The following is a 17,385-nucleotide window of genomic DNA, read 5'->3' on the forward strand; positions in this document are numbered from 1 at the left end:
ACAATAATACCATAAACTTTCTTGCTATATGCAAGTCTTTTTTAAGTATTACATTAGAAATGGAATTTCTGTGTCAAAATATATGATCACATTTAAGTATTGATTCATATGCTCAAATTATTTTTTAAGAGATGTTGAACCAATGAATAAACCAAAGACTATAAATATGTAGTCAGACCTTCACTAAAACTAGGACATAAAAAAAAAATATCATTGCCAATTTATTAGAAGAAAAATAGGATAATTTTACTTTGATGTAATTTTTATGGGCACCATAATAAACTTTTAAAACATGTATATTTGCACTGTGTGATTTTTATTTGGTAACTGTCATGAATTCTCTGTATATTTTGCAACTGAAAAAAATTTTCATATTGTTTTGCTGAAATTACCTTTAAGAATAGAAATTCTTAAATAAGAATACATATGTGTATATATAAACATAAATTCATGCAAATATACTTTATTAATAATATTATTAAATTATAATATATTACATAAAATATTTACACAAATAAATTTACATAAATTAAAACATTTAATATATAAATATAAACTATTATAATATTAATATAATTTATATATATTATATAATATGTATATAAAGCCAAATTTTTCTAGAGCATTAATTTTAGTGGTGACATTTGGTTTGGAGGTTAAAAAAGTCACTATTAAATTGTACAGAGTCAAATTTATTAACAATTTTCATTGTTATCTATCATTCAAAGTTCTGAGTCGTATGCCAATTTTGTTTTTAATTTCTTGGTATAACTTTTCTTTGTTTTCACTTTTAAATTTTCATTTTGTTTTAGTTTAGGTATATCTCTTGTGGAGTTTAACTTATTTCTGATTTAATATTAAGGTTTCTACATCTTGACAGAAAATTTTAATCCAATTACATTCATTTTCATAAATTGGCTTTATTTTTGGATTGGTTTTTATCATTCTGTTTTTTGATTTCTAAATTCACCTTATGATTTACTATGTATCCTATTCTTTGTAAATAAACTTTAAATTTTTCTTCTTCAGTTTTAGATAAACTGTATCTATTTTGAGAACCTGTCTCAAATGTAAGTTCTTATTTTAAAAAAACATGTACTCTTTACATTAAAAATAAAACTGTATTGACTATAGTCTCACCATACAAGGAAATAACCATAGCTACTTTCTCACATTTCTTTACTCCCACTTCTCAGTTTTTGTTTATTTATGTAATTTGGGACTTTTTGACCTAGTTATAATTGTTGAATTTTATGTACTTTGCATTATATACTGTCTTTCATAATTTATAGAAAAGGTAACACTCAAATCATTCCAAAGACTTGTCAGGAAACATAAATTCATGCAGATAAGGAGTGGCGGGGACTTGGGTGAATATGCCTGACTTAAAAATGCAGCTGCCCTCAACTGCAGCTGGTAGTTGCCATGCAGGAATGCTGATAATTCATCCAAGTGAATTTAGAATTTAATGTTAAAATCATCAGATTTTTATATTGTTGGCATCTATTTCAAAGTTTTCCAGAACGTAAGCAAAATTTGTCTCTAGTTGAATGAAGAATAACCCACATGTGTCTACATTATAACTTCTGATTTATAATATTCGCATTGTTTTGCAACCTACTAACAACAGTAATTTGGAGTTCATTCTCTGTTGAAATGATTTCAGAGTTCATTGCCATTACTTTTGGTACCAAATAGTCCCATTGTTGAATATTTTACTTTCATAGTTTCATTTTTCAGGAGATATTCAGGAAAGATACACATGTAAAATTTCAGAATTCTTGTGTGACTGAGAATATCATTCTGTTGACTTCCCTTATGAATGGCAGACAGGTATAAAATTCTGGTGTCACAACTTCCCTGCCTACACTTCCCCCAAGCTCTGAAACTTCACTGCCTACTCATGTTTCATATTATCAAGAGGTCTGTGAAACCTTTCCATGGGTTCTTTTTCTTTGCTTTTTTGCTTGTTTTTATAATATTTTGTTCTTTAACGCTTTAAATTTGTAAGATTTTATAGCACATTTGAGTAATTTATCTTTTGCTTTAATCTGGTCTCTTCTTTTTTAAGGATCACCAATTATCCATATAGTGGAATTTAGTTTTCTCTCCTTCATTAACCCATCCCATTTTTGGTTCTACTAGTTCTCTAGTTTTTCTTTTCACAAGTGGTTTGTATACTATACCATAATACTATATTTTATTGCTTCTATTACCATCAAATTATCACCAAGGATACTATGATTTTTATCACTATTTTGTTTCAAAGGTACTTTTATTTGTTTATTTTATTATCTCATTTTCATCTTCTGCTTGAAAAGGTCTAGGCTTTTTTCCTACTGGGACTACAAAATAGATGATTTCTTATGCTTGCCTATGTTTCTTTAGAGTTCATCTTTTTAAAAGAAAAAAAAGAGGATTATTTTCATTCTCCTGAGTAGTATGTTTCTCTCTCTGTATTGCAAAATATTTTCATGCATTCTATATTGCTGATATCTGCCTTGATTATTTTCTCCCTTAAAAAAAAAAGAGCAGTTCCTACCAGCCTGTGGGCTCTGAATTCTGGTTAGTGTATTCTTCTTGTATTAACTTGGATTTACCTGAATTCTCCTATAATCTTTCCCTCTGATCCTAAGATGAAGAAGCAGGTGATACAACGTTATGCTCTAGTAATTTGCGGAGAGTAGTAAGAAAGCTAGGACTGTGGAACTTCCTGCCAGGGCAATTCCCACTGCTGGTTTCTTCACTGTGTTTGGTGAAGCTGCCATGCCACAGACAATTTTTACTGAAACAGTTTTATTGAGATATAATTTATAAACCATACAATTCACCTGTTTAATGTGACTATTCAATGTTTCAGTATATCCACAGGTTAGGCACCCTCACCATATTCCCCAATCTTTAGGCTGTTTTTCCCAGCCTGGACTCCAAGTACAGAGTACGCATGTATCTGGCCTTCTCCATGCTGTTCCAGTGGATGAAAGTTGCCTACAGATCTTATTTTTGGTATTGTCACACTTGCTTGTGTGGTTATTCATCCAGCTATTTCATAATACTTCTGACCCATAGCAGCTAAAAATACTCTGAGTAAAGTTATTCCTATCTGACTGTTTTTATTCATTCTAAACAATGGGATTCTCTAAGATATCTTCAGAAATGGGAGGTGTAAATTAGTCCTCATCATCTTCCACCAATGTGGTCACAGCTCAACCTTATTTAGCAAAAACTTTTTAACTTTGTGGCATGTGGAATGCACCTTATCCAAGCACTGAGAACAAAAGGGAATTTATCTTATTTTATATTACTTTGTTAATTTCAACAGGTTTTTAGAAGCAACAAGGAAAAGAAGAAGGCAGATTAGAGATCTGTCTAGACTACTTTCTCTCTCAGAAGTCTAAGGGCAATTTATAAGTTCATATTTAAGAAGTAAGAATAAATAAATAAGAAAAAAATAAAAAATAATATATTTTGACTGAGCTCTACATTTGTTTATTATAAGCATCAAACCCACTTCAAATAAATAACAAATGTGATATTTTTTCTTGCCATTCTAGGAGTGACTGAAATAAATTTGAAGATCAGATCATTCATTGATTTCAAAGCTGAAACATTGTTCAGTTCAGTATTTCTCCAAACAATAACAGGGTTGTTCAAATGAATACATGGGAGTACATAAAACAAAATGAAGAAAAAACACTCAAAGCCTTTTCTTACCTTGGTTTAAAGGAATAATTTTCAAAATTCTCAAATTTCTTGTAATTTTAAATATTGAAATGGAGTTTAGAGGTGAATATCTTGCTATATGCCTGTGGAATTAAATTAGAGTCATTTAGAAGTCATATTGAGTCTTTGTCACTTATCTTTAGCTTTTTATACTATTTGAAACTTATTTTTAAAATCATATATCCAAACATTTCCCTTGCTTTCATTATTCCATTTTGCAAATAGTGTTATTATTGATTGGAAGATAACAATTGCTACAGTGCAAGGTATCCAAGTAAATATCTATGAAAAATGATGAGAGTTTATAAAGTTTGACACTGTGAGTAGTCAGAATTCCATATCAAATACTCCACATTATGTTCATAAATATTTTGTAATCTGATTGGTGAAAAGATATTAAAAATAAGAAAAATTCATAGTCTTTCTAAGAAATAAGATTTAAGTATTTAAACTTCTGGTACTGAAAATAATGGTGATATGATGATGATGATGATGATGACATTAATGGTGATGGTAATGATAGCAGAAGTCAGGGTGTGTAGTGGTTAAAGACACAGACTCTGCAGCTACACTGCCTGTGCATAAATACAGGCTCCACACTTGCTATGTGGATATGAAAAAATTACTTAATCTTCCTTGCCTTGGTTTCCTCAAATGTAAAGTAAGGATAATAATAATTCCTAATTTTGAGGCTCTTAAATAAGTTAACATATGTAAAGTGCATAGAAAAGCACCTGGTACATACTAAGGGCTATGTGCTAGCTAAGAGCAATAGAAACAGCAGAAATAATGGTAGCAATAGGAGAAGTATCAGTGATAATAATTTCAATGATACTAGCTACTTTTTTTGGATTGCTTACAACATGGCATACACTAATTATGCTTTTATAAAGGTTATTTCTTTTTAAACAATATGACCCCAAACCTATAGAATATTATTTTAAATTACTTTTAACAGGACTTTGATGCCAGTGATAATTTCTTTAGCCACGAAGAGAATACACGAAATAAAAGTATTGATAAAAATCAATACATATGTAAATTATTAGAATTTAATGTATCATTCTAGAAAAATGTGTATATATATAAAATATCTTACATTGGTATCTAGACTATCTACAGGTCTTAAGCAATGTAGGTAAATAAAATGTAGATTGGAGACACAATCATATATGCTAGGATCCTCTCCTAAGTCTCCAAGAGATTTTTCTAGTCACTGAAAATAATCACTTAAATGCGAAAATTCAACCTCTATCATTTTTGCTTCAGGTATTAAACAGAGATAATATCCCATTGCTTTCATTTCTATTGCACATTCTGAGGACTATTTCAGTTGTAGCTGCCTGAGAGAACTCATTATGGCTATGATTTATGAATTACCTTTACTCACAGAATTTTTGCAGGCAGAAAACTTTGTCAACCTCCATGTTTCTTTATGAATATATTTGCTTAGCAAGGTATTAAGATGTTTGCAACTTAAAAGAAATACTCACTCAAACAAAGTTACACTGAAATCAAGCCAATTCCATGGATCACCAAAGAAATAAAAAGGTCCTGCCCAGATACCTCTTGCAATGAGTTTTATAAGGATTTCAAATGTGTAAATTCCAAGCAAAGTGTTCCTGCAGAAAATTTTTCATGTAAACATTAGAAGTGAGAATAATACATAGTTACCTCTGAAATATATTGTCTATGATAATTATCTAGCAACCAACCAACCAATCAACTAGACAACCACAGGATAGGGCTTTAGTTAGGGCTTCTAGAGTGGGTTATATCCTATAGCAGTAACCATGAAATTTGACTAAAAAGTCAATTTTTTCAAAAAGTTCTAGCTCAGGGTTATAGTCTTTATATATATTTAGGTAATAATGAAAATATAAAATGAATATAAAATTTATTCCATATTGGGACTCACACAATAAGTGACTGAACTGTAAGGGAATATGAAAGAACTAATTTTATTATATGCATATACAAGGATTTTTACAGTGAATCAGTATTATACATATTTACCTCCCATAGTCAACTAGTTTTAAGAACAGAATCAAACCTTAAAGGGTTAGCATCAGGAAAGCCTTCTTCCCTATTAAATTAGAACATTTAATAGGCCTTTCCATTCTTACAGCCTAATGAAAGCCAAACTACTCACATCCCTCAGGAAAGGGAGGTAGAAGAGAAAGGAAGAAAAGAAATAATTTTCTTAAAGAATAGAAAGGAATAAAAGTTATCTGTGTTTGAAGCAAATCAGTTGTGGGACTTCAATAATAAAGAAAATCTCAGGTACTAAAATATATTAATCGTTAGAATTAAAATAAAACCTCATTTGTATGATGCCATAGACATAAACATATATATAGCTAAAGACTCAAATACTTGTTTCATGTTAACCTAACATGCTGGGAAATAGAGGCATTTAAAATCCAAGTAAGAGTAATGAAATGGTAGAAAAATAGTAAAATTGATTAACCAACATACAAGCATATGTTTATTCAGAAAATTCATTAATCATGGTATATGCATAAATATGATTATGTACAATGTTTATTATATGTAAAATATTAATGGTATAATGTTATATAATGTACACTAGTACAATGTGTTAAATATAAAATACAATTACAAATGCAATTATACATCATAAAATTATATAACTTACTGTAATGCTGGCCACCATTTTGGCACATTAGTCATGGACATAAATATGCAATCAATTAGGACACTAATTAAAATTAACAGCTGGAAAAGAGTAGGTTACAGTCAAGGAATAATGGATAATAAAAATAATATTGGAAATAGATATTTCTATAATATATTATATGTACATACACATATAAGATTAGTTTCTTAAATGTCAAAAATATACTATTCATATTGATAAACAATGAAGAATAAGATTAGTTAATATTTACTATTGTTGTACGTACAAGAAAGTATATTTTAAATGTATTTCCAAATGTGGAACACAGCGCAGTTATAATCCAGATTTCAATATGACTTAATATGAGATATCAATTCAAAGGAGAAAAAGACTGCAGCAATATTTGAACAGAATAGCTGCATTTGATACTGTATAATACAATTCTAAATTCTAAAGTCTAAAGCCAATAGAAAAGGATATGGATGTACCAAAATCTTAATAGTTGTTCTTCTAATTGAACTGAAAGGAGACAATGTACACCAGGTGGCATTGAATCTGAAAATTGTTCTCTTTTTATTTAATACCATGAAAATCTGCAAGAGAAAAAAGAACATCAAGTGAAATTAGAACTGAAACCTGTAATCTCATCAATTATGCAACTATTGCCAATGATCATTTCAGTCATAAAGTCGAACAGTTATATTTTGATATTTTTAAGCAATTTTTATGAATATTTAGGCTTATCTACTATTTATTTATTTATCTATTTATTTTTGGCCAGGTTCTACCTAAGAAAGTTATGTGCCACCCACCAATCCTCAAGTCTTCCTGCAGAACTAATGCAATAGGAAGAAATCTTTATCTGTTGGCTCATGGATATGCATTTAAACACACCAAATTTCAATGAAAGTAAAAAAAGTTAATTTATTTTGAAGCAAATAAGGTGTAGGATTACAATAGTGAAAGTTACCCAATGTACTCAAATATTACATTAATCATTAGTAATTATCTATGGTATAAAACTAAACTTGTATGTTATCATCGACACAAACATATCTAAAACAGAAATTTACATCAATGTAAAACTAATATGTTGGGATATAGAAGCATTAAAACCAAAAAAAAAAGGAAAGATCAGAAATATCCTAAGAAGGAGTCATATGTGTATATATGTGTATATATGTGTGTATATATATTCGTGTATCTACAACATATATATTATAATATATACACAGGAAAAGTGTGTGTCTGCATGTGTATATATACACACATATATGCACTTTTATTATATATACATATCCATTTGCAAATTCATTTATTGTGGTGTGTGTATAAGTATATTATATATAGTAAACAGTATATAGGTTATTGTAGTATATCATATATAGTATATAATGCAATGGGATAAAATATAATATACTAAAATACATATTACATTAATCTATTCTATATTATATATTCTGTAACATAATTACATAGAGGTATATTTGGTGACTGTATGTTTGTATTTATATTTGTGAATATATACAAAATGCATTCATCAGTATCTCATGAGTACATGTTCTAAATGGAAACCAAACTGTACTATAATCCTCCTCAATAGAATACTTTTCCAACATACAATCTGTATATATTTTGGCTGATGTTGTAGTTCTTTTCTCCCTTTGCATTTTAAAAGCAAAGAGAAATTAAAAAGGGCTAAATAAAATAAGCCTTATTATTTAAAATTGCTTTCCATTTATTTTCCAAAACAATCTTAAACTTCACACAAGACATAGCCAATCAGCTTATGTCATTGTGAAGGAATGAGTAGTTGCAGAAATAATAATTTTCCCGTTAATGTTTAAGTGCTAAAACTGTTTATTTAACTTTAGAAATATTTACTTATATGCCATCATTAAGAGAATAAATTAAATATAATTCAAAATCTTTAATAATTTTGGGACATCATTAATAACAGTAGTTTTTATATTAAGCTATCCTTACAGTTTTTGCCTTTTTTTTTAACTTTCATTTTTCTTACTCTTTTTTAAAGTATTATTTTCTTTTTGAAGCCCAGTACTTTATCCTTTTAGGGGGGTACAGGGGGAGGGAAATAATTAAGTTTATTTATTTGTTATTATTATTTTTTAAATGGAGGTACTGAGGACTGAACCTAGGACCTCATGCATATTAAGCATGCAATCTAACACTGAGCTATACCCTCCTCCTCTCCTCACAGTTTTTGGTTTATTTTATCTTTCAAAATCTTTGATTTTGTCTTCAATAACAAACCTAGATTTGCCCACCACATCTGCATACATTACAAAGAACTCAGACCTCTGCTATAATAGTTACCTCTAAGGTTTCTATGTTATATCAATGGTTATGACTTAAGCATAGCAACAGTGAAAGCAGAGATAGCTGAGATGAGGATTTACATTTTTCACTAAAATAGTCTTAAGATTTTACAGGTGTTTTATAGCAAATGATATATAATGCCCATCGAGGTTACCAGAGATACTGGAGTTTTTTTGTTAATATATACATTTATATTGTAAAATGACAATATATTTCCACTATGCAAAGTATTTGAAAGAATTGTGGTCATACAAAAAGATCACTTTGCTTTCCACTCAGAAACTGATTCCATTCTATTTCACCCATTTGGTAATATCATTGAATGCCCTACAAGAATATCGAATCACATTTGACTACACCGGGGTTAATTCCCATCTCCCCCAAACTTGGTCTTTTTTAATAGCTACTTCATTTTTGTCAGAAGCACCTCGAATCTTTCAAGCTGGAAATCTTGACATGATTAGTCAGTCTTCAAATCCTGCTGTTTCTTCTTGGATGTGTTAACTCTCTCCTCTGAGACACTCCTTTATCCAGGCCGCTTGACTTCAGGCCTGGATTACTGTCTCTCCTATTACATCTCTCTGATCCTACCTCTTCCATGCAGTAGTAATTTAGAAATCTCCAGATTAACTTTACTTAAACATTGCATTCATCACATCAGTTCCTTAGCCAGCACATTAAATCCATGTTATCATCTCCATTATCTCATTTTATTTCCCACAATCTGTTGCACGGCTACAGGGTTCTAGTTGTCTCATCACCCTGTCTCTTCCCTACTCCAGAATTAATTTCTGCTCTTGCCTGTTCAAAGAAGATCTTCCCTTTGCCTTGTAAAAATTTCAAGTGTTCTCCAAGCTATAACTCAAATTCTATTTCTGTAACTTTTTAAATTCAATTTCCTAGACTTTTTCAGCTTTGTCAGTCCACACAGATCTGTCTTTTCTTATTTTAATAAGAAATAATTATTCTTATTTTTATAATTTTGTGCATGTTCTTGAATTGTTCAAATATTTAGTAGGTTCCTCAAGTCATTCTGGGCATAAGACAGAATGTGAAAGTCTAAATGAATAAGATTTATAAATAAAATATGGATTTGCTTTATTTTCCCAACTACTGAGTAAGCTCATCAAGTTGAACATTTGAAATTGTTGTACATGTTATAGAAATTTTGTATTATAGTTATTTTTAAATTAATAATCTTAAGTAGCCAATCATCTTGCTCCTATAAAATAAATCATTTACATTAAGGCATAATGTTACAGCCCATTATATACAAAGTAAAGTAATTCCAAACAAACTAACCTACCAGGAAAATAATCAGCTTTGATACAAATCTCAAATATGTGTGAAATTTCTTATCCAGTTTTCTATAACGTAAAGTTATTCTTGAAGAAATTACTTCTTAAAATTACTTTTTCTTTATTATTCTTTCATCCTATCTCAATAACATTTTTTGCATGTCTACATAATAATAAAATGTAGTCACAATAAGTAATCCTTACATTTTTATTCCTGTAGTATGGGTCCACATCTTCCAATGGTTCTGACACCATTGCTTGAGGAAGATTTCCGTAAACAAATGGAAGCTCTTTTCCAACTTCCAAGTCAGTGTCTGGCTTCAAATCTTCTTTGTGTTCCTCACTGTGTCCTTTAGCACTACACTGTTCCACAATTTCAAGAGACTCTCTGCTGAAGGGGACAAGATCCTTAGATTCAGAGGAAGCCATTTCCAATTTTGTACCTGCAAGAAAAGTATTGTCTTCAGTTCTAGATAAAATTTGGGTATATAAAGGAAAAATTTAAATTATAAAAGTTTAGAATAAAATAAAAACTTAGAATGAATAAAAAGGGAACAGCAAATTGAATACATGCATTCACAGAAAATTCTCTGAGTTTTACAGAAATCTGAGTTATTAAACTTGGTTTTGTTTCACTTAATATTAGACTTAATTTGTAATTTCATGAATAACTCATTTTACTTCATTTACTCATCCCTTGAATCCTCTTTCTTTTACAGAAAACTGCCTTTCAAGTTTCTCCCTTATAAGGAAAGAGTTCCAAAGTGGCTAGAGATTGTTAGAAGGCCTGACCAATTATTTCATTCTGCGCTGTATTTAACCATTGACTAGATTTTCCTTACCTAAACTCAGGTTTCTTTGCCTCTGAGCCCCTCTTCTGTGTCTTTTCTTATCGCTCTGATTAAGTCTTGACTTAATTTTTCCTTCCAAATTTTAACTCTGATATCCTTTAAAGTTCTGCTTTTCCCCTCTGTTACATCCATCTTTTCGGTAAATACGTAGGCAAACACAGAGTTTTACCTATCGTATTTTACAAGTACCAAATGTTTCCCAAAACACTCTCTTCCCTCAGTCATCTATGTGGCAATCCACCAATGACAGCAATTTAACAAGAAAAAACAAAATTCATTGTTTCCCATGACTAGAATCACTCTATAACCTTCTAGACGTTGTAAAAACAAAAACACACATATATACTCATTGTTTTGAAAATTACTCATGAAGTTTTCCTTTGTCATTAATCCCTCTAAAAATAATTTTCTTACAATTATTTTCCATTACGTATTTAAATATTATCCATTTTTCATATACCTACTTCAAGATAATAATCTTTGTAAATCTTTATTTGGATTGCTCTAGTAGTGTTTATAGATTTCTCTCAATTCTAGTCTTTACCTATTTCAAGTCATCCTACAAGCCATTTAAAGTAGTCTTCTCTAATATAATTTATGCATCAGTTTTCCATTTATGAACCTTGTTCTTCTGTCTCAAATAAAAAAATATTTTTGATGATTTTTTCCAGCCCAATTCTTGTCAAAACCTAGTCTTCAAGTGATCCTACTCAGTGACAACTGGCTGACTGACTGATTATTCTTTATACATTTCCCTTAAACCTCTTGGTAATTTTATTACTATAATTAAGGAAAAGAAATTTTGTACTTGATATTGTAGCCTTTTCTATATGTATATTTTGTCTCCTATAAGTGCTGGCCTTAGCTGAATTTCTTGTATAATATTTTCCTGAGAGAAATCACACATATATGTACACACACATATTCTAATCCAGAACTTTCCACTGTTGGGTGAAATTGAGATGTTTAGTAGTTTAATCCATTACTTGCTATCAATGGAAAGTAAGAAAAAATAAATTAGTTAATCATAATGGAGTGCTGATCATTGTAAGGATCAGACTCCTACTAGCTTAAATAAGTGGTATGTGAGAGATACTTTAACTAAACAAATGGCAATCTTATAGACGGTCAAAGAGAGGACACATAGTTTATTTCTGTATCCTGGAAAATAAAAATGGAAAATAATTCCTGGGATAACCCCTTATGCCTTTTATGGCATCACAGTTTTCTAGGCTTTTCTTATTTGCTGATTTCTACTGCATTCTACCTAAAGAATGGCTTTCTTTACTTCTAAGAATGCACATAGAACAAAATGCCATCCCTTGCTTCAACTTTATTTGATTTTTCATTTTAAGTTCCCACCATATGCCTATAGCCTCTATCTCAAAAAATGTAAATAAAAAGATACTCTAATTGGTCTATCCCAGCCTATGGATTTATTTCCCCTTGGTTCAGTCATTTGTGACCAGAGAGAGGGAAATTTCCACAATAGCAATGGCTGCTTACGCCCAAAACCCTCAAGGGATGTTGCAAGGATGAGGTGTGAAGCAATTTTAAAGAAAGAAATTTGGAATAGGAATGTTAGCGTATATCTACTTGGAACCCTCTTTCCAGACTAATAGTATGAAAACTAACAATTGTTCATCTTAAAATTTACTTATTTTCCAAATATTTTGCTTTAATGTCATGCATAAAACTGACACTTATTGAAAGACTGTTCAGAATTATTTATATATACCATATGCACAAATAAACTCATGTAGAGTAACACTTCACACATTTATTGAGAGGAGTCAAATGCTCTGAATAAGTACAACTTATAAAGACAAGCTACAGAACTACAGTTTGCTTTTACTTGCATATGAAATTTTCCTCCCTTAAAATATTTAGTGAACTTTCAAAATTATATTCCTTACATGGAGTTCCTTAAATATATAGTTTCTTAGTGACTCATGGTTATAGGCTAGTATAAACAAACAGAATCACAAGCTTTTGAAATTAGAAAGACCTACATTCAAATTCTAAATTCTGTTATTAATATTCTTACAGGTCTCAATCAAATTACTTTATATTCTTGAAACTGTCAATTATAAAATTGGAATTCTTGCTCCTGTTAAATAAGGAGCAAGGAGCATAAAAAAATAATACAAGTGAAAATACCTAGTACAGTGATTGGTACATAGGTGAAAAGTAAAAATGAATTTTTAACTATGGTATGGTTTTATATCTTAGAAATATTGGCCAAATCTAATAGAATAATAATATAGTAGGAATACATGTAATGTTTTTAACTTTGGAGCATAACAACCAATCTGCACAAATGCAGTTGATATGCTTTTGCAGCAGAGAAAACTGTCAAGGGGGTTTACTTAATAGTAATTGCCATATAGATCAATATTGATTTGTGTCTGCCAAGAAAGCTAATATCACCTTTATCTGTACTGAAGGAGGATGAAGAAGGCAGTTTTTGTCTATCCTGCTGTACTCCATGACCACACCCAAAAGTAATATATGTAAACTGGAAGGTCTTCAAATGGAATTAGAACGTTGATAAGATTCAAATCATGCCATCCATAGAACAGTTAAAGAATAGAGGATATATTAGTTGAAGCAGAAAAAACTGAATTAGAACATTACTGTTTTCAAGTATCTGAATTATTCTTGTGTAGAAGTGAAATTAGACTTAAGTTTTTTTTTGTTTTTTGTTTTTTGTTTTAGGAAAAGAGATGAATTAGGAGCAATAAGCTGAAGACAACAGATTTGGCTCAAGATAATAAAGCACTTTCTAAATAGTTATCAGAAAATGGAATAGTTAATTTGGTCATTAATTCGTCTCTGTAAGTAGCAATGTAGAAGCATGGACTTGTTAACAGTTGGGTAGAATAATATAAATGGGTCCAACCATATAGTTTTAGAACTTTCCAAACTTAAAATCTTTGAATTGACTTTTCAGAGTATCACATGATCTAAAAGTCTGGACTAAATATTAACTAAGCTAAACCTATGCATCACTGAATTAACAAAATTAAAAGCATTTTTACATCTGTCTTTTCATGTTACAATAAAAGTGTTTCTTATATCTTATATTTTCAGGGATCCATTCTAAATGCTGAAAAAACATTATTAATTTATGTGCATACAGAATATTGTCCTTAAAAGTAGATACAAAGGGAAGTTACAAACTTATTGCAAAGATGCTGCCATTAATGAAAATATTTTTCAAAACCTTCCATTGAAATTTAATTTGTCAGCCAGTCTTCTTATTGTATAGTCCAACTATAATCTTACCATCCCATAGCACAACAATCTCATTCAGCCGCCTACTAGCTATGAGATCTTAATAATATAGCCTGAGTAAATTTTGGAATCCCTCATGTATCTCACAGGGCCATAAGGATTAAACCAGACAATATACAGAAAGTCTGCACCAAAGTGCTGACATTGGCAGTGCTAATTTTCATCTCAGAAGACTTCTTTAGTCATGATTTTGATGTTGAATGAAACAACATCTTGTTGTTGACTAGGTGAATGAATGGATGGTGGACATTGTCTTCAGTCTTCAAATACAAGCACTTAATCAAATAAAACTGACATCTGACTTTTAGACAGCTGAGTGCTGATTGTAAATTATTAATCATTAAATCATAATTCAGTAAAAGCATTTCTGTGGGGAATTTATGAAATATGGTCCAGGCGCTATGCTTTCTGGTGAGTGATCTTAATACAGCACTAATGCCTGAAAAATATAGAAAGATTAATAGTCAATCTGTCCATTAGCCTGCCCTTCTAAAAAATTCAATAGCTAAAGTAAGATTTTGGCAAGAATTGTATCGAAATCAACTTAGGCTTGGACTCTAACAAGTTCCAGTTGTACTAATATTTTATATTATTGATTAAAGTGCCAGTCTTTCTCTTGGACATCAGATGAAAGTAGCAGAACTGGCAACAGTATGGAGACAAAAGGTGTATTTTTTACAGAAAAAAATTCTTGAAAGAAATGTTAAGCATTTCAGCAGAAGCCAGTAGTTACCATAATAATCATGGTAGTTATAATTATAGTTGCCAAGTGACTACCATTTCAAGGCACTGGACTAGATGTTTTTAATACTATTATCTCATCTTCTCACATACCACCCTTGTGATCACCATTTAAAAATGATGAAGCGGAGACTGATGAATTTCATGACTTCTCTATCATTGTATAGCTAGATAGGTAGTGGAAATAGATGCTAACCGAGGTGTGACTAATTCTAAATTTGAGTATGTTTAAACTACATCACAAAAGTACTTACAAGCTGTCAACTTTTCAGACAAGTGGAAACAATTAGAGATATGCAAAAAGCAATGGGCTTACTGGGATAACGTGCTTCACTGAATAGCTGACAGGCTGATGTCAGATGGGAGTGTTTAGAAATTTTCATCATGTAAATGTCAAAGTTAAATTTTTATAAAATTTTATAAAACTGAAGGTGAGTAAGCCTAGTGGACATTAGTTTGGAGGGAGGAGCCTAGCACTTGCCTAGCAAAGTGATTCTCTACATTGATTTAGAGAGTTTGTTATTAAATGAATCATGATGGGAGACCTCCTGCAATAGAAGTGGAAAGGACCAAATAATGACTTTTCTAGGATCCCATGGATCTAAGAAGTGACCACACGACCTTGACCAAGCCAATAAAATACATCAGCTCAAGATTTCTAATTTGGATTTAATGACACAAAAGAAGAGAGGCAGTGGAGAATCTCTATTTGCAAGAGAGGCAAAAGCTTAAGCAGCAACTTTTCAGCAGTTTAGGGAGCAATAGGAGCAATGGAGTCAATAGCAGTGACTAGAGGTATATTTTTGATTATTTGATCTAAGGTATTATTTGTGCCAACGAACTGGTTCTGTCATACAATATTGGCTGTGATCTTGGCTGTGACTTAGTTAGCCATCCCCTTACCCCTTCTCCCATATTCTGTGGATGCTCAGATTTAAGATTATTGAGAGTTGAGTTTTAATCTATCACATGATTTCATTTCCCTCAAACTGATTTTGTTACTCTCGTTAAGCATAATTTGAAACACTAGTATAATATAGAGTCTCTACAAAAACTGTAGTTTGTTTCAAATCAGAGCAGGAAAATAGAGGTTATCAAACAGGCTATACAGAGAAGTTTGTGGAAATGCTTTTTCCCCCAGAATTTTCACAATGAAGGTGAGCATTCTTTCTGTCAGTCATTTAAAATAGAATTTAGACTATTTTCTATAAAGACTTGGAGTATGAGAGAGAGTGCAAATGAATTTTTTTCCTTTATAGGCATTTTGAAGTTTGGGCATTCTCTGCCTTCTAGTTACACTGAAGGTGTGAGTTTTGTGTATTGTTATTTGCTTTTCTTTTTGTACTGTATTCTTCTGGAATACATATGTGAAGGTTCAGCATTGGGCAGTTCACATTATCTTTGGAGCCATACACTTGTATCCAAATGAAATTTAGATGACTCAACGATTCAAATCAAAACAAAATTAAAAAAAAAACCAAACAATGAAACATATAAAAGGAAGCATAAGTTTACATATTTATAATAATTTAAAATGGAAGCCCTAATTTAATGAAGCAATGTACTGCCTAAGATGTAAGGAAATAAAGCACTCTAATAAACTTTTTTGGTACACCTTTTCTAGAAGGAAATCTGACAATAGTTCTCTAAATTAAAATGTATATATCTTACCCTTGCAATTTGAGCACTAGGAACTTACTTTATGGATACACCTTAAACCAATTTATGTGCACAAGATTGTTCAGAGTAGCATTTTGATAGCTAAAAACAGAAGCAGATAACATGTATTTTAGGTACAGCTACTAAAATATACATACATATATATATATATCTTTATAAGGGACTACTGTTAACTTTTTATGCTTCTATAACCTTATGGATTTTTAAAATATATCACAGAATTATTTTAAAAATAGAAACAGGTGTTAACTAGAAAATGATGTGATTCTTACTATCTTTATAAATTAAAAAAACCTAACAGTTGATTTCTAACTATGTATGCAGATCACAGGTTCTGACAGTTAGGTCTATAACATCTGGACTTTATGACTGACTGCCATACCATATAGAGAATATGGAAGAAGTAATAGTTTAGAAATTATGGGAGGGAGAAATAATGTTTTGTATTTTAAGGATTTGAGGTACATCTGAAATACCCAAAAGTAAAAATTCAGAGATTAATTGGAAATATCAATGTAGAGCTTAATAAAGAAAATTAGGCTGTGTATGTGTATATGTTCTATATATATTCATAAGTACGTGTGTGTATGTGTGTGTGTATATACATACTACATATGGTTATATAGTTATATGATATATAAACAGCTGAAACCAAAGGAGTGAAAAAGATTATGTGTATTTGCAAAATGTATGGAATTCTTTATAGACTGATTTCCAGGATAGCCCATTGAAAAAAATCTATCTATAGTTTTACCTTTTTGATGAAAAAATAGTTAAGAAAGCAAATTATTTTATATATCACTACTAATAAATG

The 17,385-nt window shown here is 30.6% G+C and overlaps 1 protein-coding gene across 1 annotated transcript in view; it reads right to left on the reverse strand.

The window, feature by feature from the left end:
* The window catches only part of SCN7A (sodium voltage-gated channel alpha subunit 7), a 70,485-nt gene that overhangs the window by 41,558 nt on the left and 11,542 nt on the right, over positions 1–17,385 (reverse strand). The window contains exons 2-6 of the mRNA XM_031678410.2: positions 10,207–10,445; positions 6,845–6,957; positions 6,383–6,472; positions 5,217–5,345; positions 3,715–3,806 (exon numbers count right to left, since the gene is read on the reverse strand). Of these exons, the coding sequence (XP_031534270.2) occupies positions 3,715–3,806; positions 5,217–5,345; positions 6,383–6,472; positions 6,845–6,957; positions 10,207–10,445 (663 nt within the window). The remainder of the gene's footprint in view (positions 1–3,714; positions 3,807–5,216; positions 5,346–6,382; positions 6,473–6,844; positions 6,958–10,206; positions 10,446–17,385) is intronic.

The sequence above is a fragment of the Vicugna pacos genome, chromosome 5, assembly GCF_048564905.1.
Source record: "Vicugna pacos chromosome 5, VicPac4, whole genome shotgun sequence".
Taxonomy (NCBI): Eukaryota; Metazoa; Chordata; class Mammalia; order Artiodactyla; family Camelidae; genus Vicugna; species Vicugna pacos.